Raw genomic sequence first — 20,496 nt, forward strand, 5'->3', positions numbered from 1 at the left:
TGTGTGAGAGAGTGAGTGTGTGAGAGAGAGTGAATGTGAGAGAGTGAGTGTGAGAGTGAGTGTGTGAGAGAGTGAGTGTGTGAGAGAGTGAGTGTGAGAGAGTGAGTGTGACAGAGTGAGTGTGTGAGAGAGTGAGAGTGAGAGAGTGAGTGTGAGAGAGAGAGTGAATGTGAGAGAGTGAATGTGTAAGAGCGTGAATGTGTGAGTGTGAGAGAGAGTGAATGTGAGTGTGAGACAGTGAATGTGTGAGTAAGTGAATGTGAGAGAGTGAATGTGTGAGAGAGTGAGTGAATGTGAGAGAGTGAATGTGTGAGAGAGTGAGTGAATGTGAGAGAGTGAATGTGAGTGTGAGTGATAGTGAGAGAGTGAGTGAATGTGAGTGTGAGACAGTGAATGTGTGAGTAAGTGAATGTGAGAGAGTGAATGTGTGAGAGAGTGAGTGAATGTGAGAGAGTGAATGTGAGTGTGAGTGATAGTGAGAGAGTGAGTGAATGTGAGTGTGAGACAGTGAATGTGTGAGTGAGTGAATGTGAGTTTGAGACAGTGAGTGAATGTGTGAGAGAGAGTGAGTGTGAGAGACTGAGTGTGACAGAGTGAATGTGAGAGAGTGAGAGAGTGAATGTGTGAGTGTGAGAGAGTGATAGTGAGAGAGTGAATGTGTGAGAGTGAGTGAATGTGAGTTTGAGAGAGTTATTGTGAGAGAGTGAATGTGTGAGAGTGAGTGAATGTGAGTGTGAGAGAGTGAATGTGTGGGAGTGAGTGAATGTGAGAGTGTGAGAGTGAATGTGTGGGAGTGAGTGAATGTGTGAGTGAGTGAATGTGTGAGAGTGAATGTGTGAGTGAGTGAGAGTGAATGTGTGAGTGTGACAGAGTGAGTGTGTGAGAGAGTGAATGTGTGGGAGAGTGAGTGAATGTGAGAGAGTGAATGTGAGTGTGAGAGAGTGAGTGAATGTGTGCGAGAGAGTGATAGTGAGAGAGTGAGTGTGAGAGTGACAGAGTGAGTGTGAGAGAGTGAGTGTGACAGAGTGAGTGTGAGTGTGAGACAGTGATAGTGAGAGAGTGAGTGTGAGAGAGTGAGTGTGACAGAGTGATAGTGAGTGTGAGAGAGTGATAGTGAGAGAGTGAGTGTGACAGAGTGAGTGTGAGAGAGTGAGTGTGACTGAGTGAGTGTGAGTGTGTGAGTGTGAGTGTGTGAGTGTGACAGAGTGAGTGATTAAAATGTCCTTCCTCCAGGTACCAGTGGCTGATTCCAGTTCGCTGGATGACGTCTGACGAGGTCCAGAGCGACATCTGGTGGCTGACAGAGAAACATGGTAAAAAACAAGCGCGTATCTGTTTATAAAGCAAGTTGCATCAGTCAGATCGTCCTAAGACATTGGATATGTGTTGAGCCTGAGCTCATGGTGTGCATCCTTGATTTTCACATTTTTTGGAAGAATTTAAAATTTCACTGATTTATCACGCTGCACCAGTCAGACAGCGGCTCATCAGCAACAAATAAAAGTATCTCAGAATGACTTGAAATTTACCATCATAATAGTCGACATCACCCTGAACAAGGATCTGTTGAAAATATTTGCAAATCTCTTAACCCTGTTAGACCCACGGTTGTAAAATTTGTAAAACACTTTAGCCATCCCTAAAACAATCTGTTGTTTGTCACTCTCTCACTCACTCTCTCACTCTCTCACTGGTGTCAGCGTTGAACCCTCAGCTGAGGACCAGTGGCTCGTGGGTTCTGGTCAACATCAATGTAACTGGATTTTATCGAGTGAACTATGACCTCGGCAACTGGGAGAGACTCATCGCTCAACTTCACTCTGATCATCAGGTAAATCAAGGAAAATACACTCACTCATTCACTAACTCACACTCACTCACTCATGTATCTGTTGTTTATATTATGAAACATGTTTAACTCTCTTTGTTAGTAAACCAGAAGAAGAAGAGTTATTATGAAGTGCTTTACACCACAAGTTTCACCCATTCACACCATGGCTCAGTCCTGACTCCTCCCACTTACAAACCTTAACCCTTTAAGTTTTAAGACTTTTTAACTTTCTTGTTTAATTGTTTAAACTGGTCTTTCTCAGGTTGTTCCGGTTCTAAACAGAGCTCAGCTCGTGGATGATGCTTTCAACCTGGCCAGGTACTGGAATTTATATACACACACAAAGTATATCTACATATGTACTGTATATATACTTTGTGTTGGACGGTTTGCAGAGCTCAGCTGGTGTCCACCACCCTCGCTCTGAGGACGACCTCCTACCTGCAGGGGGAGACAGAGTACATACCCTGGCAGTCTGCACTGAATAATCTGCACTATTACGACCTCATGTTGGATCGGACTGAAGTCTATGAACCCATGCAGGTAAGACAGGTGAACGACGAGGACAGGTGAGACAGGTGAACGACGAGGACAGGTAAGACAGGTGAATGACTAGGACAGGTGAACGATGAGGACATGTGAACAATGAGGACAGGTGAGGACATGTGAACGACGAGGACAGGTGAGACAGGTCAACGACGAGGACAGGTGAGACAGGTGAACGACGAGGACAGGTAAGACAGGTGAATGACTAGGACAGGTGAACGATGAGGACATGTGAACAATGAGGACAGGTGAGGACATGTGAACGACGAGGACAGGTGAGACAGGTCAACGACGAGGACAGGTGAGACAGGTGAACGATGAGGACAGGTGAGACAGGTGAACGACGAGGACAGGTAAGACAGGTGAACAACGAGGACAGGTGAGACAGGTGAACGACGAGGACAGGTGAGACAGGTGAACGACGAGGACAGGTGAGACAGGTCAACGACGAGGACAGGTGAGACAGGTGAACGACGAGGACAGGTGAGACAGGTCAACGATGAGGACAGGTGAGACAGGTGAACGACGAGGACAGGTAAGACAGGTGAACAATGAGGACAGGTGAGACAGGTGAATGACGAGGACAGGTGAGACAGGTGAACGACGAGGACAGGTAAGACAGGTGAACAATGAGGACAGGTGAACGACGAGGACAAGTAAGACAGGTGAACAATGAGGACAGGTGAGACAGGTGAACGACGAGGACAGGTAAGACAGGTGAACGATGAGGACAGGTAAGACAGGTGAGGACAGGTGAGACAGGTGAACGATTAGGACAGGTGAACGATGAGGACAGGTGAGACAGGTGAACGATGAGGACAGGTAAGACAGGTGAGGACAGGTAAGGACAGGTAAGACAGGTGAGGACAGGTAAGGACAGGTAAGACAGGTGAGGACAGGTGAACGATGAGGACAGGTGAGCGACGAGGACAGGTGAACGATGAGGACACGTAGTTATGATCCATAGATTGAGATGTTTGATGAGTCTGTGTCTGGTTTTCAGGACTACATGAAGGAGCTGGTGACTCCACTTTTCTTCCACTTCAAGAACAAAACATGGAACTGGACTGGAGTTCCAGACAGACTCACTGACCAGTGAGTAAACTTCAGCTCACACTGAGCTCACAGCGCAGAATGGGTTTTATCAAATGCACTTATGAATGTGTGAATGAATGTGTGAATATGAATGTGTGAATGAATGTGTGAATATGAATGTGTGAATGAATGTGTGAATATGAATGTGTGAATGAATGTGTGAATATGAATGTGTGAATATGAATGTGTGAATGTGAATGTGTGAATGTCAAAACTGCAGCATAAAACATTAAGACAAGACATTTACGGTTGTATCTGTATGTTGGCCTTGTGATTGGTTGGTGACCTGACTCCGCCCACTATCAGCATCATGAACTTTAAGTAGATTTTGGAACTTTAAGTAGTATTTTTTAAGTCTTTTTAACTTTAATCTACAGTTGGACACTGTTGTCTTTGACGTCACGCTCGTCACTCTTCTCTCTGACCAATCAGAGGCCGTCAGTCTGATGACATCACAGCTGAGCGTGGTCAGGTTCCAGGTTCTGTCGCTGATGGAGAAGAGAAAACAGCAGTTGTTGTTGTTGTTGTTGTTGTGGAAAAGCGTCGTCACAGTGTTGTTTCTCAGCTGATGAACTGAAGCGTCCTCTTGTTTCTCACTGTGTTCTGATGTATTTGCAGATATAACCAGGTGAACGCCATCACCGTGGCGTGCAGGACCGGAGTCACAGAATGTCAGAACTTAACAACCACGTGGTTCAAAGAGTGGATGGAAAGTCCTGAAAACAATCTGTGAGTTCATCTGTGTCCTTTGGTTTAATCTCTGTAACACAAAGGTAAATCTCCAGCTACTGAATCGGACTTTTCACCTCGTCAGAATCCACGCTAACCTGCGCTCAGCGGTGTACTGCAGTGCCGTGGCGGCCGGAGGCGAGGTGGAGTGGGAGTTCGGCTGGTCGCAGTTCAAAAACGCCACGGTGGCGAGCGAGGCGAGCACGCTCATGTCTGCTCTCGCCTGCACCGACGACAAACAACTGCTGCAAAGGTTCTTATCCCCGCGCTCACGTCACGAGCTTTGACGTCAAAGTAACTTCAGCCCGTGAACGTCAGAGAACTTTGTTCTTCTCGTGCAGGTTTCTGTCGTACACTTTGAATCCAACGATGATCCGTAAGCAGGACGCGGCGGCGGTCATCACGTCTGTGGCCAGCAACAGGGCGGGACAGGGCGTGGCCTGGGACTTTGTCAGGGACAAATGGGAATTCATGTTCACACAGTGAGTATCAGTGAAAGCAGAGGAACTCTCAGAAGAAGAACACTTCTTCAGACTTCCCTCAAAAAGATCCCAGAGACAAAGTGAACCTGCCTGTCCAGTAGAAACAGCGCCACCGTGAGTTCACTTTGCCGCTCTTTCTGCCGCAGCAGCGATGTTCACGCTGCTCTTTGCTCGACGTCGGCCTTTTTCTTGGCACAAACTTTCCCCCCAAAAAAGCGTTGCATTTTCAAGTCTCACGCGCTTCAATAAGTTCACAGAGAAGCGATGAAATTCACCGCACGCGACTTAGCAACCTATGAATGGACGAGGCGAGAGCAGATCGCTCTGTGTCGTCAGCCAATCAGAAAATAGTATTTCTTGTTGCTGGGTAAAGTCTGAAAATAGGTCTGAGACGAGATGGAAGTGAGAGAGCGCGGTGAGGTCGCACTGTCGTTTTTGGATTTAGCGAGCTAGCATAAGCTCTGGCGCCGTCTTCCACAGCATCAGGTGTGAAGAGGATTATTTAAGACCTTTAAGGGACAGTTAAGGGTTTTTAAAACGGTTGTCCAACCACAGTCAGAGCTGCTGGGTGCTGTGAGCGCCCCCTGCTGCTGAGAAACATCCACATCGAGGAGATTGTGACTAAAAAGGCAGGAAAAATCATGGCCGGCTCCTGAATATTTAAAGAACTTTTATCTTCACTGTGAGACAGACGTTTGAAAAGCACTCACTCTCCCACACCAAAGTCCACAGAGAGAGTCACAGGAGCTGCTGGTCCTCTGCTGCCTCGTGTGGTCACTTTGTGTCACTGAGGTCAATCAAACACTGAAGAGACAAAAGAAGACGTTTGAACTCAGTGATGGAGGCAGCGATGGATCAGTGGACTTTGGTGTGGGAGAGTGGGTGAGTGAACTGTGCCTTTAAGTGATGAGCTTTGGTGTTTGTCCTCCGTCAGATACGGCGTTGGCTCCTTCTCCTTCGCCTCCATCATCAGTGGAGTCACAGCCAGGTTCTCCACAGCTGCTGAACTTCAGCAGGTGAGCAGTCGCTTCGGTCAAATGTCCAACGGTTGAAAATGTCCAACGCTCGTCTCAAAACTCGTTTCCCATGATTCCCTCTGCTCAGCTGGAGGCCTTTGTGCAGGAACACAGCGCCACAGGCTTTGGCTCCGCCTCCCTGGCCGTGGAGCAGGCGCTGGAGACGACCAGGGCGAACATCAAGTGGCTGCAGAAGAACAAACAGGAGATCCTGGACTGGTTCAGCAGTCAGACCCTGGTCCACCAACACCATCACAGCCTGAGCAGGAAGTGACAGGTGTGACCACACCCACCAGCACACAGATGTGTCACTGTTTGTTTGTTTGTTTGTTTTTAAAGCAGCCTCAGGTGCTTTCACAATACTGAGTGAAAGAATACAGACTCAACTCTCCACTGCTGCAAAACCAAAACGCTTCTACATGAAGAACAAAAAGCAGACTTTACTTTGTCTTTGCTTCACAAAGAACGGCGTCATGAAACCTCACGGCCACTGGGTGGCGTCTGTTCACTTTGATGGAGTCGAGACTAAAAGTAAACAGGAACAGGAAGTCGCTCGTGTCCTTTGTTGTTGTTGTGAGGATTCTGATGAGCTCGCATGGCTTCTCTGCTTCCTGTCACACTGCCACCTACAGGTTTGGCATGTTCATGTTAGCGTTTGACGACATCTCTCTGCAGGTCGACGTAGACGGAAACTTGGTGTGTACGACGTCATGATTCAACGCATGAGCTGCTCTTATCGACATTAATCTGAGTTGTTATTAACATTAAACTATGATTAAAAAACTGTGATGGGATTGGGTTTTTTTCTCAGAGTCAAGCGTCTCTTTTATATTAGCTCCTTTTAGCATCGTTAGCATTAGCCTACAGTGGAACTGGAGCGGTCTGTTTATTAAAGGAAAAGAGCAGCGCTACAAATCACCAGCGTACCTGTTACGTGTGCCTCTGTTTTTAAAGGTTAGCGTTACTTTAGAGACTCATTTTAACAATCAGGAGTCACGCAAACATGACGTCACGCAAGTGTCTTTTTCCAGTCAGTCGTCATGGAAACATATATATATATATATATGTACACATATATATGTGTGTGTGTGTGTGTTTCAATTCAAGTCCAGTACCACCACACAGTGTTTCTCTTTGAATATGAAAGTGCAAATTAAAAGTGTGAAAACAAGCGTGACACTGGTTTGGACTAAATAACACAGCTATAATATAGTTAATGCAATTTTACCGAGGTACAAATCAAATTCAGCTTCAGGCCCCATAAATGTTTGGGCCGGCCCTGGAGCTAGTGTCGTGGACATTCTTTTTTATTTCCTTTGCAGATGAAACGCAGTGAGAACACTTTGATTTATCGACTCAAGGAGCGAGGGATGATAAGTACGATAAACACAGGTGTTTATTTCACAACAACAAAGAGTGGAATCAGTTCAGATTCAAGATCAAGTTCGGTAAGTCAAGTCCAAAGGCTATTCAGTGTGTGTGTGTGTGTGTGTGTGTGTGTGTGTACTACCCGGGTATGTGTCGTTACTGCGCGCTGTTCAGATCCTTTCAGCTCCAGATGAACTTCTCTCCATGAAGACGATGAGTGGACAATTCTGGATCCTCTCAAATCCCGACTCGCCTCGCACAGAAACCCTGGTCCCAATCAACGCTGTCGACTCCATGTAGATTCAGCAACTCGGCAAAAAAACAACAACAATCTGCCATTGCAGAAGATTAAGTTAACTAGCAATACTGGCCACAAAATAATGAGCAACTGTATCACGAGACATTAAAAACCTCCGTCACCATTAATGTGTGTCTTTTCACTGTATTATATAATAATCCATCATGTTACACAAATTAACACATTTACAAATCTTCAATCATTTCAGAATGAACTTAAACACATTATTTACATTAAAAACCTGCACGTGCAAATATCATGAACTTTCGCGCACACGCAGCCTGTTACTCGACAACATTGAACATGGCGTCCAGAAGTGACGCAACGAAAATCACCGCTGTTCATGTGAAACATGTCACCCAAACTCAAAACTGATTGGTTTTAAAGTATAAACAAAAGTTAAATATTCTACATTCATAAACAACTGAAAATGTGCGTAGCCGTTAGCAACATAGCATAGCAACCCGACAACTCACTGGAGTCAAAATAGACTCGTGTCTATGGAAAATAAAAGAGCACTTCTTCCATAAAGTGTCAATAATCCAGCTCTTAATACATGGGGCTAGCATCAGTATTGGGGCTTAGCTAGAGACAAATCACAGTAGCGGCTCTCTCTCCCAGCATGCAATGCACACGCCTAGATTTCCTTCTTTGATTGTGTATGGAGCGCCCTCCTGTGTTCACACAATGAAACTACAATCACTCATCGTGGGTCTGAGCACGAAGACACTTTGGCATTCTTTAACACACCTGACCTCCTTCACAACTTCCCAGGGTTTCTTTAAACACGTAAACCTGCTCAAAAATGCAGGAATCAGCAGAGAAAAAGAATCTCAAGAAGAACAATCTGCTCCTCATACTTTGTTCCAGGAGAAATGACAGAAATGACAGAGCGTCAAACAGCGACTCATCCTCATAGTTTCAGTTCTTTGTAGAGAAAAGTGTCCACACTACGGACAGAAGTAATCAGACGTGAACAGGCTTTATTTCCCTTCTTCAGGACCATGTCCACCAACATCCGTGCTTTGTCAGGTCTTTCCTTGACCCCTTGACCCTTCTCCATCTCAGCATCACTGATGACTCCATGTTGGAAAAGTTCGTCCAGAACCTTGTCCAGACAGGTTGAAGACATGCGTTTGATAAACTGGGTCCGACACTTGCGGAGCTTGTCCTCTGAGCCCGGTATCCCTCCTGCAGATTCTTCCTGAGACACTTGTGTTGAATGACCTTAGTGGAAATGGACAGAAATGAAGGTTTTACTTTGAAAGCTGCTGGGTTGTGTCTTTTATTTTGAAAGCGGTTACCTGGCAGAAGAACATCACGTTTCCAGATTTCCCTCCTTTCTCCGTCCTGGAGGATCAAAGTCACTTTGTCGCATTCTCCAGGAAGAAAAACCTCAAAAGTCGGAAGGAAGTTTGGTCCATACCTCGGGCGGAAGTCGTACGTCTGAAAAACAAACGTGTGTGTGTGTGTTAGGGCTGAACGATATATCGTTATCGTATCGCTATCGAGATATGAACATTCAAGATATTAATATCGAAAAAGCGACGATATAAACGATATAGATTTCCCCCCGCGCTCGTCCTGCATGTTCAGCGCTGGCAGACACAATACACATCTTTTTTACGATTGCACTTGAATGCAACACAACGGCCAGCCAACCACAAACCTTATTTCATGCTTGCTGTGGATCGACAGCTGAAGCAAACCAATGACAAACATAGGAGGGCGGAAGGGAGACGGAGACTGAGACGCATACTCACACACACACACACACACACACACACACACACACACACACACACACACACACACACACACACACACACACACACACACACACACACACACACACACACACACACACACACACACACACACACACACACACACACAGTGGGGAAAAAAAAAAAAGAAAAGTGACATGAGTGCGGAAGATAATGAGGCCGGTGGTGATTTTGTGCCAAAACAAATCATCGATCATTTCGCCACAACCACAGACCTGTGGTCAAGCCGGACAACCGAACGATTTAACGATTCATTTTATTACAACAAACTCCGAACTCAAAGAGCCGCTGTCTGCAGACGTCCTTCTTCCCTGGGAACATACAGGTGATAATATAGCGCAGGAGACGAGAGCTGCGTTAGCTGCTAACGGTTAGCACACTGGGACTTGAAGGAGGACCAACAGGTTTGCGTGATGACTGATAACGCATCAAACATTAAAGCGGAGCTGCATTAAAATGATTGATTAGATTTTTTTTTTTTGATATTTATTCTTTGGTGACTTTATGTTAATGTTGATGACTGGCAGTGAGTTCTCGTCAATAAAACTGCACCTTCCATGTGGAAAGTTTCCACAGTCCATTGTTTTGTTTTTATTTTTCTGAAAAATGCTTGGTTTTCACCGAACCTGTAGTCATATCGTATCGATATCGAGATATCTGGCATGAATATCGAGATATTAAATTTTCTCCATATCGTTCAGCCCTAGTGTGTGTGTAGAGGTGGTTCAACTGTGTGCGTGTGTGTGTGTGTGTGTGTGTGTGTGTGTGTGTGTGTGTACACTCACCAGAGGCTGAACCTTCACCTCCTCACAGTCACAGCAGATGCTGTAACTCTGACCTTTTCTCAGCTTACACTCTCCTGAGGTGGGGATTAATTCTGCGTCACGTTGTTGAGATTCTACCTTTAACAACAAAGATACGAGAAGATGATCATGAAGAGGTTTCTCTCCCACACCAAAGCTGCAGGTCCTCTGCTGCCTCGTGTGGTCACTTTGTGTCACTGAGAACCAAATCTGTTTTGCAACACTAAGAGTGAGCCTCTGTGTCTCAGCAGCAGCAAAAACCCTGAACACTTTACCTCTGTTGAAGGGACGTTTTCCTGCAGCAGAATGACGTGGAGTATTCGAAGTCGAGTGTTCGGCGGTCGGAGAAACAGCAGAACTTGGCCTCTCATGGTGAACAAGCGTTTACGGATGTTGTAGATCAGGCCGAACATGGACAGATGAGGGAGCTCCACCATCACGTGAGTGTCCGTGACCTTCAGTGGCTTCATGGTGTTTATTCCATCAGAGGTGACGTGGGCGACAGACAGCAGGTCAGGCTGCAGCTCTGAAAAAGCACAGAATTTGTTAGACTTCACTAAGGCTGCAATTAACGATTATTTTTGATGTCGACGAATCGATCGATGATTTTTTCGATGAGTGGATTAATCTCGATTATCTTAGTTAGCACCTATTTCGGAGTTGTGTTTAACCTACATACTTGTGCTTTAATAACACAGCATTTATTACAGTTAAATACCTAAAACAAATGATCACAGATTACAGCTTAAACATCAAATTAATCTGCTCTAAATCACACAGTTGATAAAGTTCATTATAAACGCTAGTATACAGGACAGGGGCTGAAATGAAGTACATCCAAGCAGCTTCGCCTGTAATTCACCGATTACTGCTGTAAAGTACGCACTAATGTAAGTGAACTAGCGTTGGCTAAGCTAGCTTCTTCCATGATTTTACGACTGATAGACGTACGACACAAACGTATTTTGTACTTGCATCATCGGCTGGTGGTTAAAGAATAAATGAGAATAAATGATACGTCTCAGCGGTACGTGATGATACAGCGGCTCTGGGGTGTCGGTGTTTAAGGTGTTCGTACATCTTCGTAGTGCTAACATGGAATGAGCGTTTATCGTGTTTCACTGGTTCATTTTCACTGAAATGTTCCCAAACTTTGGGAACTTTGGGTCGGAATGCGTTCTTCTTCTTCTCTGCTTCCTTGCGGGATGTGAACAGCGAGCAATACTGCCCCCAGCACTTCCTGTAGCTAGTTCTGGATAGCTAGAGTGTGCGTTTGGTCATGTTTGTTTGCAGTTACAGATGAGCTTTAAGTGGCCTCTGTGTGATTTACAACAATAACACAACGCGTCCACACTTACATTTTAGCCTCAATTCATTTTTGTAGTCGACGTAATCGATTATGTCGACCATCTGACTCTTAGCAACCGAGTTCAGGACATTTCATACGCCATCATTTCCTCACTTTACCTTCCTCGCTCACACAGTGGGGCAGGTGGAGCTCCCTGACGCCACCTTCAGGACACTGGATATCGAACAGCGGCCCTGCAGCCATCTTGGCGGCTGATTGGAGGAGTCTCTCGTCCCATTGGACGGTCCTGTAGAGCAGCTCCGCCTCCTGATCCACAACAAACACCAGTCCAGTCAGAGTACACTTGAACTCACCTGGACCAGGACACCTGAATCTGAAGAACATGATAAACACCTGTCATCGTTCACACGTCAACAGAGAAAATGTGTTCTCAAACATTCATTCAGCCGTCGCCTTATATGACAACGTTACAGGCTCCGCCCTGTGAAGTTTGTCATGTGATTACCTGTAAGAGACTTTGGTAGATTCTGTTTGCAGCTCAGGTGTGAAGAGGGACGGAGTCTGAGAATCAGAACCAAACATCACATAAGTTGTGTGGGTCATGTGACGGTCTTCCTAAATCTTCCTCACGATATGACGCTAGTTACGTCGTTGACGTAGCTGTCGCCGTGTGGAATCAAGGCTGAGGCTACGTCAATCAGGTTAGATAGAGGATTAGTGAAGTCCACTAGTACTGACTTTCTCTCACCTTGGTCAGGTCGGACTCTTCCTCAGACTCCAGCTCTGAGTCTGATGTGTTTGGGTCCAGTTGGACTTCAGAGTCACCTGATGTAGAACACAAAAATGGCTCAGGAGTCAACACTTTTCATCCCAAAAGAACAAACCAGCTCAACAAAAAGCTAGACTTCTGAATGAAGTGCATTTCAGTTTCCACAGTGGGAAGTTAATCAGGTTAATTAGCAATCTGATCGAGTCCATCCATCTTCTCCCTCTTCAGGTCTTCAACATCTACACCAACGTGTGGTCCAATCTACTTCTGCTGAGAAACTTGACCTTGGTGTTTCAACGTGTGAACGGCACAAAAGAAAATTGCTGACATGGAATTACAACAACAGGGGGCGCTCCTGGGATTGAACATTTCTGGTAAATTTACTAGAAAGCACTCACATGTGTCCTCTACGGGAGCTTCGATCACCCGACTGCCGATTCTGTGGGGACAGTAACATTAATGAAGGTTCCACTCCAGTATCAACAGAACTGTGTTATTGTTCAAGTGTAAGGGGAGATCACACTGAATACTTCACATCTGTAGACGAAGGTTGTTTTTTTGTGCGTTTTTTTAAACAAAAAACTGCATACATATTCTCTGGATGTGTTCCAGTAAAGTGAAATAGAAATAATTATCATTATAGCAGCAGCTAAAACAACAAATCTAATGGTGGACTAAGACTTCTGCACGGTACTGCATGTATACAAACACAAACACACACACAAACACACACTCTACTGACCTCAGAGTCTTCAGTCTGTAGTCTGGACTCTGCACAAGATCAGACAGCAGCTTCACTCCTGAACCCTTCAGATTGTTGTCACTCAGGTCCAGTTCTCTCAGGTGAGAGGAGTTTGACTTCAGAACTGAGACCAGAGAAGAACAGCTGATCTCTGACAAACTGCAGTGACTCAACCTGAATAAAGAATAAAAGATGAGACTTTAGACAACGACTGTGTGTGTGTGAGAGTGAGTAAGTGAGAGAGTGTGTGTGTGAGTGAGAGAGCGAGTGAGTGCGTGAGTGTGTGTGTGTGTGTGTGTGTGTGTGTGTCAAGTCAAGTTTATTTATAAAGCACATTTAAAAACAACCTCAGTTGAACCAAAGTGCTGCACAGTTATTTGAACACAATACAATCACACACACAACACTACAACAAATAAAAACAATAAAGGAATAGTAAGAGCTTAGTTTAAGACAAAAACTAAAATTAGAATTAAAAACAAATAAAATAAAATAAAAGTAAAAATAAAATAAATAAAATAGGAAAGCCAAGGATTCTCGTCTAGCTGGGACTGAACACCAGGGTAAAAAGATTTTAGTTTTTAGTAGTGTTTTAAAGTGCTCAACAGACTGTGCAGCTCTAACCTGGAAAGGTAGGCTGTTCCACAGCTTGGGGGCACCACTGAGAAGGCTCTGTCCCCACGAGTAGAGAGTCTGGACCGAGGTACTGCCAGAAGCAGCTGGTTTGTTGACCTAAGTGCTCTGGAGGTACTGTGAGGCTGTACGAGCTCTGATAAGTACGATGGTACCAGACCATTCAAACACTTAAAAACAATTAATAAAACCTTGAACTGGATCCTAAAATGAACAGGCAGCCAGTGCAAAGATGCAAGGACAGGACTGATGTGATCACGCCGTTTCTTTCCAGTCAGCAGGTGGGCGGCTGCGTTTTGGACCACCTGTAAACGGCGCAGTGCTGACTGGTCGAGACCAACAAACAAAGAGTTGCAGTAGTCTAACCGTGAAGTAATAAAAGTGTGAATGACTTTCTCGAGATCATTCCTGGGGAGATAAGCCTTTACTTTTGCTAATAATCTTAGCTGGAAGAAGCTTGTTTTCACAACAGATCTGATCTGTTTCTCGAACCTAAAGTCACTGTCCAAAATAACACCAAGGTTCCTTGCATATGGGTGACAGTGAGGCTTCAGGGTGCCTATGGCACGGTCATAGCCATCTAAGAGGTTTTGTTGCCCGAATAAAATAATCTCAGTTTTATTTTTGTTCATGGAGAGAAAGTTCACCTCCATCCAAGATTTAATGTCATTGAGGCAGTCTAATAAGACCTGGACAGAGGCTTGGTCATTTATTTTTAAGGGCATATAGATTTGTACATCATCTGCAAAGCAATGGAATGAGACATTGTACTTTCTAAATATGGAACCCAATGGCAACATATATATTGAAAAGAGGAGGGGGCCCAAAATGGAGCCCTGAGGCACCCCACAGCTCAGGGGGGAAGTGGCTGAGGTATACTGGCCCAGCTGGACAGAGAAGCTTCTGTCAGAGAGATATGACTGAAACCACTTAAGCACAGTACCCTTAATGCCCACACAGGTGTTTAAGCGAGACAGGAGGATGTTATGGTCCACTGTGTCAAAGGCAGCTGTCAGATCCAGAAGGACCAGGACCACAGAGTTCCCAGCGTCAACTGATAAAAGAAGGTCATTTAAAATCCTTAAAAGTGCCGTTTCAGTACTATGGCGTGACTTAAAACCAGACAGGAACTTCTCGGAAATGTCATTTAGGTCAATAAAAGACTGCATCTGTTTGTTTACCACCTTCTCCAAAACCTTAGAAAGAAAGGGAAGCTTGGAGATGGGCCTAAAGTTGGATAAGACTGTGGGGTCAAGATTGTGTTTTTTGATGAGGGGCTGGACCACAGCATGTTTAAATACAGCTGGGACACATCCAGACATCAAAGACAAATTGATCAGATCCGTAACATAAGGCCTGATAGTATTGAAAACATCCTTAAAAAGACGGGGTGGGATGTTGTCAAGAGGACAGTGAGCAGGTCTGAGGTGCTGGACAATGTCGGCTAAAGCTGAAAGAGACACTTGCTCAAATACGTCAAAAACAGCAGGATCCAATGCAGACAGTGAAAGAGAGGACCTAATATCGGAGATCTTGCCAATAACAAACCTAAGAAAATCTTCACACAGTTTAAGTGAAGGAACAACTCCATTGTGGTCACAGGGGTTTAAAAGAGTATTTAAAGTATTGAACAGGAACTGAGGTTTATGACTATTAACTGACACAAGATTGGAGAAGAACTGACTCTTAGCAGCTTTAACAGCTTTCTGATACTGCAATAGACTGTTTTTAAAAATGTCCATAGAAACATGTAGATGATCTTTCTTCCACTTCCTCTCAGCGCGTCTACATACACGTCTTAAAGTGCGAGTGGTGTCATTAAGCCATGGCTCTGTTACTGGCTTAGGACGTTTACACCTAAAAGGAGCCACTAAATCTAATATGTCATCGCAAGTACGATTAAAAGTGTCTAAAAAGTGGAGACTTCCGGTATGGCATAGGAGCGAACGGCAGCAAAAAACGGCGGCTCCCAGACAGCCTTATTTCCCCCCAAAAAAACACTGGATAATCACGCAGAAAATATATTAATGTAGCATGACAGGGGGAAAGAAAAGACACACCAGACAGAATTCACAACGAAACCCAGGAAAAGACGATAACACGCCGACGGAAAGTGAGGATACAGCTAACGTTAGCATACTAGCTGAACAAGAAGCTATGGAGGCTATTCAAACAAAGATCATTGCCGAGATACAGGCGGTTCTTGTGGACGTGAAAAAAGACCTGAACGAGGCAATTGGGACACTCAAGAGCGAGCTGGTGGACTTCCGAGGAGAAATGTGTACGAAGCTGAACGGCATTTCATCTGAGTTAAAAGAAATAACGGATAGAGTTGAGGCGACGGAGCAGAGAGTGACCGACGTGGAGGAAAGTCACACCGAGCAAGCAGAGATGCTAACGTATACACTTGAGCTCCAAAAGTCCATTCAAGCCCAGTTAACGGACCTGGAGGCGCGTTCCCGGAGGAACAACATCCGTATCTACGGTATTGCAGAGGGGGCCGAGGGGGACAACATGAAAACTTTTCTGGAGCAATTTTTCAAACGTGAACTGTCTCTCACCGAGACCCCCCTCGGTATTCAGCGCTGCCACCGATCACTGGCACCCAGACCGCCGCAAGATGCCAACCCCAGGTCCGTGCTTGTTTATTTCCTGGAGTATACAACTAAAGAGTAGGTGCTCCGCTCCGCTTGGAGAAAGAAGGAGATTCACTGCAACGGAAAACGAGTGTTTTTTGAGCAGGACTACCCCACAGAAGTACACGTGAAAAGAAAGGCATACACCCTTATCAGAAAAGCTCTCAAGGAAAAAGGCGTTTGTTTCCAGATGCTTTACCCAGCAAAATTTAGAGTGTTTTTTGACACGGGGCCAGTTATCTATAATGACGTGGAGGAGACGACCGATGACCTGAGGAAGAGGGGACTCATACCGGACGGACACGGAGCAGATCCCCCCGCGCAGAATGCACCCCCGAGATCAAAACAAACCCCGTGGGAAACAGCTGGCCCAAAATCACGTCGGCAGCAGGAGTTCCGCCTCAAGCATATTCAGCACAAACTGAAGGGGTTTCGTCGCAATGAGGAGGCTTCATGAGAGGTTTTGGTATTGTGAATAACTGATTTATCTACTGAGACTGGTAAGAGTACTACAGGCAATACCACAACAGACTGTATAGCATGATCAGGTTTATTTTTCTATTATAATCCTCCTCCAGGTAAACTGACTATGTCTGGGAGCCAATGTTTATTTTTCTATGTGCACTACTTTCATGTTATCCTGTCAGAGAGAAAGGGTGACACGGGGAGGGGCACCTTCTAGGTTAAGGGATTCCCCTCCCAAATTAGAAGTTGAAACTACACTTCTAGGATGGAAGTTACAAATGTTCATTATGTATGTTATGTTCACATGTTGTATTCTACTTTGGTACACAGGCAGATGTTTTGTTGTTCTGGTCATCTATGGATGTTTGATAATTAAGGTAAACTTGTTTTTTTTCCAACAATTGAAATGCACCATCAAGAGTAAAGAGTAATCACTCTTAATGTTAATGGGCTAAATAATCCCATCAAGAGGAGTAAAGCCATCGCTAAAATGAAAAGAGAGAAGCAAGATATAATCTTCGGGCAAGAGACTCACCTTACAAATACTGAACATGGGAAACTGTGTAAAATGGGGTTTAAGAACTCATTCTATTCCTCATTTGAGAAAGGAAGTGCAAGGGGTATAGCAGTATTAATTTCGAACAGAGTAAATTTCCAGTTTTCCTCACAAATTACAGATAAAGAAGGGCGCTACTTATTGGTTAAAGGTTTCATTGATAATAAAGAAGTAACATTATTTAATTTTTATAGACCACCAGGAACTAATAAAGGACTAATGAAAAAGGTGTTTAACATGATAACTACAGAAGCATCAGGTGTGCTGATATGTGCCGGCGACTGGAATATTAATTTACATCCCACCCTAGACTCTACAAGTAGAACAAAAAATATAAAACCTGAAGCATTATATACCAAAAAAATACTTAAAGAAATAAACATGTTGGATGTATGGCGCGAATTACATCCGACGGATAAATGTTTTACCTTCTACTCCCACTCACATTGCATGTACTCAAGAATTGATTATTTTTTTATGTTTAAAACTGACATGCTTAGGATTATAAAATGTGACATAGGGGTAAGAGATATTTCTGACCATGCGGGGGTATATCTGACACTGCATTTAGATAACAGTGCTAAAGAGACTCTGTGGAGACTAAACACCAGCCTCTTAAATGACTCCCAGTGCCGAGAATATGCAGAGAAAGAATTTGAAGAGTATATGTTGTTTAATGATAATGAGATGGTGTCTCCCAGTACACTATGGGATGCGGCTAAGTCTGTTGTCAGAGGCAAACTAATAATGTGGTCAGTACGTAGGAAGAAAGAAAAAGAGAAACAAATTAATGATCTGACTGCAAAATTAAAATCCCTGGAAACCAGACATATGACGTATAACGATAATGATGTTCTTAACCAAATCAGCGAAACAAAACAAGCTTTGAACAACATATATGAAAATCAAATAGAAAAAAACCTTAAATTTATGAAACAAACATTTTACGAAAATGGCCCTAAATCTAAAAAACTGCTTGCGTGGAGGATACGCAAACAATTGGCAGAAAGATTTATTCACAAAATTAAAGACTCACAGACTGATAGAATGTGTCACGAATTGGAGGATATTCAAAACGCATTTGAAACTTATTATAAGAACTTATACTCACAACCCCAGGCAGCGGAATCAGTAGTTGTATCAGAGTATTTATCATCTTTAGATTTACCATCGGTGGGAACGGAGCAGAATAAATTAATGACCCAAGACATTACGGATGTAGAAATTAATAAAGCCATATCAAGATTGAAAGCGGGTAAAATGCCAGGAGCTGATGGCTATCCAGCGGCATCGTATAAAACCTTTCTAAAAATCCTGGTACCGGTACTTAAAAAATGCTTTAATTATGTCCTCAGGGGTGGGGAGACACCGCCTTCCTGGAGGCAAGCTGTAATTTCAGTGATCCCAAAACCAGGTAAAGACAAGACACAATGTAGCTCGTACAGACCTATATCAGTGCTAAACATGGATTACAGATTATATGCATCAATACTCGCAAAAAGGATGGAGGACATTGTCCCAGACCTGATAGACCCAGATCAGACTGGCTTTGTGAAGCACAGACAAACCCAAGACAACGTGCGACGAGCTCTCCACCTCATTAATCAGATGAGAAGTAGTGACAGGGAATCTATAGCCATTAGCCTTGATGCCGAAAAGGCCTTTGATTCCGTCCGTTGGAAATATTTGTATCTGGTTCTTAAACGTTTCGGCTTCAATGATCAGGTAATTGGATGTTTGAACTCCCTATACTGTTCCCCCACAGCCAGAATAAAAATGAACGGGTCATTGTCTAATACAATACTTCTTGAGAGGGGTTGTCGTCAGGGGTGCCCCCTTAGTCCTACACTTTTTGCTCTTTTTATTGAGCCACTGGCTCAGATGATAAGAGAGGATAAGGACATAACTGGTGTGCTGATTGGAAACACACAATATAAAATTTGCCTATATGCAGATGATATTCTTGTGACCCTTAGCAACCCCAAAATAAGTCTCCCCAAACTGTTATGTCGACTTGAAGAATTTGGCTCATACTCTGGCTATAAACTAAATTTAAATAAAACCCAAACTCTGACGTATAATCTGAGACCAGACAAAGACATTTATACAACATGTAGATTTAAACTGACATAATATTATGAAATACCTCGGAGTACAAATACCAAAGGACTTAACTACCATATATGACCACAACTATACCTCTATAACAGCTGACATTAAGACAGACCTAAATCGCTGGTCCTTACTACCGACAAACATGTACAACCGGATAGACATTGTTAAGATGAACGTGTTGCCCCGGCTCTTGTATCTCTTCCAGTCGTTGCCAATTGAAATACCACCAAAGCAATTTGATGCATGGAATAGGATGATATCTACTTTTATTTGGGCAAAACAAAGACCGCGGATTAGATTTCAGACACTTCAGTTGCCAAAAGATAAAGGTGGTAGGGCTCTACCCTGTTTGGAGGATTATTACAGAGCGGCACAGTTACGCTTCCTGGTTGGTTGGTGTGATCCGGAATGTGATGCAAAATGGAAAGAGTTGGAACAAAATTTTATATGTGAACCTCTCCCCTCTTTGCTGGGAGATAAAAATCTCTTGAAAAAATACTTATCGACAGATAAACTAATTAATTTGATTATAAACCCTTTAAATATATGGTACAAAATTCTTAAAGACCCTAAATTTGAAAGAAATGCGCGACTATTACCCTGGGTAGCATTCGATACAGAATTCACACCAGCCAAACTGGACGGCAGGTTTACACATTGGACAAACCTAGGTATTACCTCTTATTGTACAGTTTCTACTAGTACTGTCTTGGTTTCTTTTGATTATCTCAAGAAAAAACACAATTTGGAGAAACAGGATCTCTTCAGATATTTTCAATTGAGAAATTATTTTAATAAAAACATCAAAACAATTGGGGAAGAAGGAATGAACCTGATAGAAATATTTGCTAAAGCCTATAAAGGAAATGTGAGCGGAAAACTGATCTCTAGGATTTATTCAGCTTCACAGAAGGACAGGGGTTTCTCCACAATGTATATTAAATCAAGGTGGGAAAAAGACGCTAACATACAGATATCTGAAGATGATTGGCTGAATATTTGCTAGACAATGTCCACTACTTCTAGTTCAGATCTGTGGAGGGAATTCGTTTGGAAAAATACCCTAAGATTCTTTACAACTCCCAGAATCAAAAGTTTACAGACCAATAATCCAGCTCAAGGACGATGTTGGAGAGAATGTGATAATGTGGCTGCTGGCCATTTTCACATATTCTGGGAATGTCCCAGAATTTCTTCTTATTGGGAAGACATTATAGCAGCAATTAATTCAATATTCAATTTGCAGCTTGGTCCCAGTTTCGGTGTTGTATATTTGGGAAACATACCAACTGAGATAAATAAACAAGACAGATATC

General features: G+C 43.7%; 2 protein-coding genes and 1 pseudogene across 3 annotated transcripts in view; 1 reads left to right on the forward strand and 2 right to left on the reverse strand.

Moving 5' to 3' along the window:
- Positions 1 to 5,973, forward strand: part of LOC310931244 (aminopeptidase N-like) — a gene marked incomplete at both ends in the record, with an annotated part of 42,434 nt that extends 36,461 nt beyond the window's left edge. Inside the window, 10 exons of the mRNA XM_083894354.1 lie at positions 1,234 to 1,313; positions 1,701 to 1,831; positions 2,094 to 2,149; positions 2,227 to 2,374; positions 3,381 to 3,472; positions 4,091 to 4,201; positions 4,287 to 4,454; positions 4,543 to 4,683; positions 5,618 to 5,699; positions 5,788 to 5,973. Of these exons, the coding sequence (XP_083750480.1) occupies positions 1,234 to 1,313; positions 1,701 to 1,831; positions 2,094 to 2,149; positions 2,227 to 2,374; positions 3,381 to 3,472; positions 4,091 to 4,201; positions 4,287 to 4,454; positions 4,543 to 4,683; positions 5,618 to 5,699; positions 5,788 to 5,973 (1,195 nt within the window). The remainder of the gene's footprint in view (positions 1 to 1,233; positions 1,314 to 1,700; positions 1,832 to 2,093; positions 2,150 to 2,226; positions 2,375 to 3,380; positions 3,473 to 4,090; positions 4,202 to 4,286; positions 4,455 to 4,542; positions 4,684 to 5,617; positions 5,700 to 5,787) is intronic.
- Positions 28 to 619, reverse strand: LOC310930536 (annotated as a pseudogene). The gene has a single exon. The product of its transcript is annotated as an uncharacterized misc_RNA (transcript).
- Positions 5,974 to 8,028: 2,055 nt separating the features above from the next.
- LOC310931246 (NACHT, LRR and PYD domains-containing protein 3-like) overlaps positions 8,029 to 20,496 on the reverse strand; it is a 33,584-nt gene continuing 21,116 nt past the window's right edge. The window contains exons 7-15 of the mRNA XM_083894356.1: positions 12,776 to 12,949; positions 12,432 to 12,472; positions 12,013 to 12,089; positions 11,770 to 11,825; positions 11,423 to 11,637; positions 10,231 to 10,481; positions 9,938 to 10,054; positions 8,670 to 8,811; positions 8,029 to 8,592 (exon numbers count right to left, since the gene is read on the reverse strand). Of these exons, the coding sequence (XP_083750482.1) occupies positions 8,279 to 8,592; positions 8,670 to 8,811; positions 9,938 to 10,054; positions 10,231 to 10,481; positions 11,423 to 11,637; positions 11,770 to 11,825; positions 12,013 to 12,089; positions 12,432 to 12,472; positions 12,776 to 12,949 (1,387 nt within the window). The 3' untranslated portion in view covers positions 8,029 to 8,278. The remainder of the gene's footprint in view (positions 8,593 to 8,669; positions 8,812 to 9,937; positions 10,055 to 10,230; positions 10,482 to 11,422; positions 11,638 to 11,769; positions 11,826 to 12,012; positions 12,090 to 12,431; positions 12,473 to 12,775; positions 12,950 to 20,496) is intronic.

The sequence above is a fragment of the Microchirus variegatus genome, assembly GCF_963457635.1.
Source record: "Microchirus variegatus genome assembly, chromosome: 8".
Classification (NCBI taxonomy): domain Eukaryota; kingdom Metazoa; phylum Chordata; class Actinopteri; order Pleuronectiformes; family Soleidae; genus Microchirus; species Microchirus variegatus.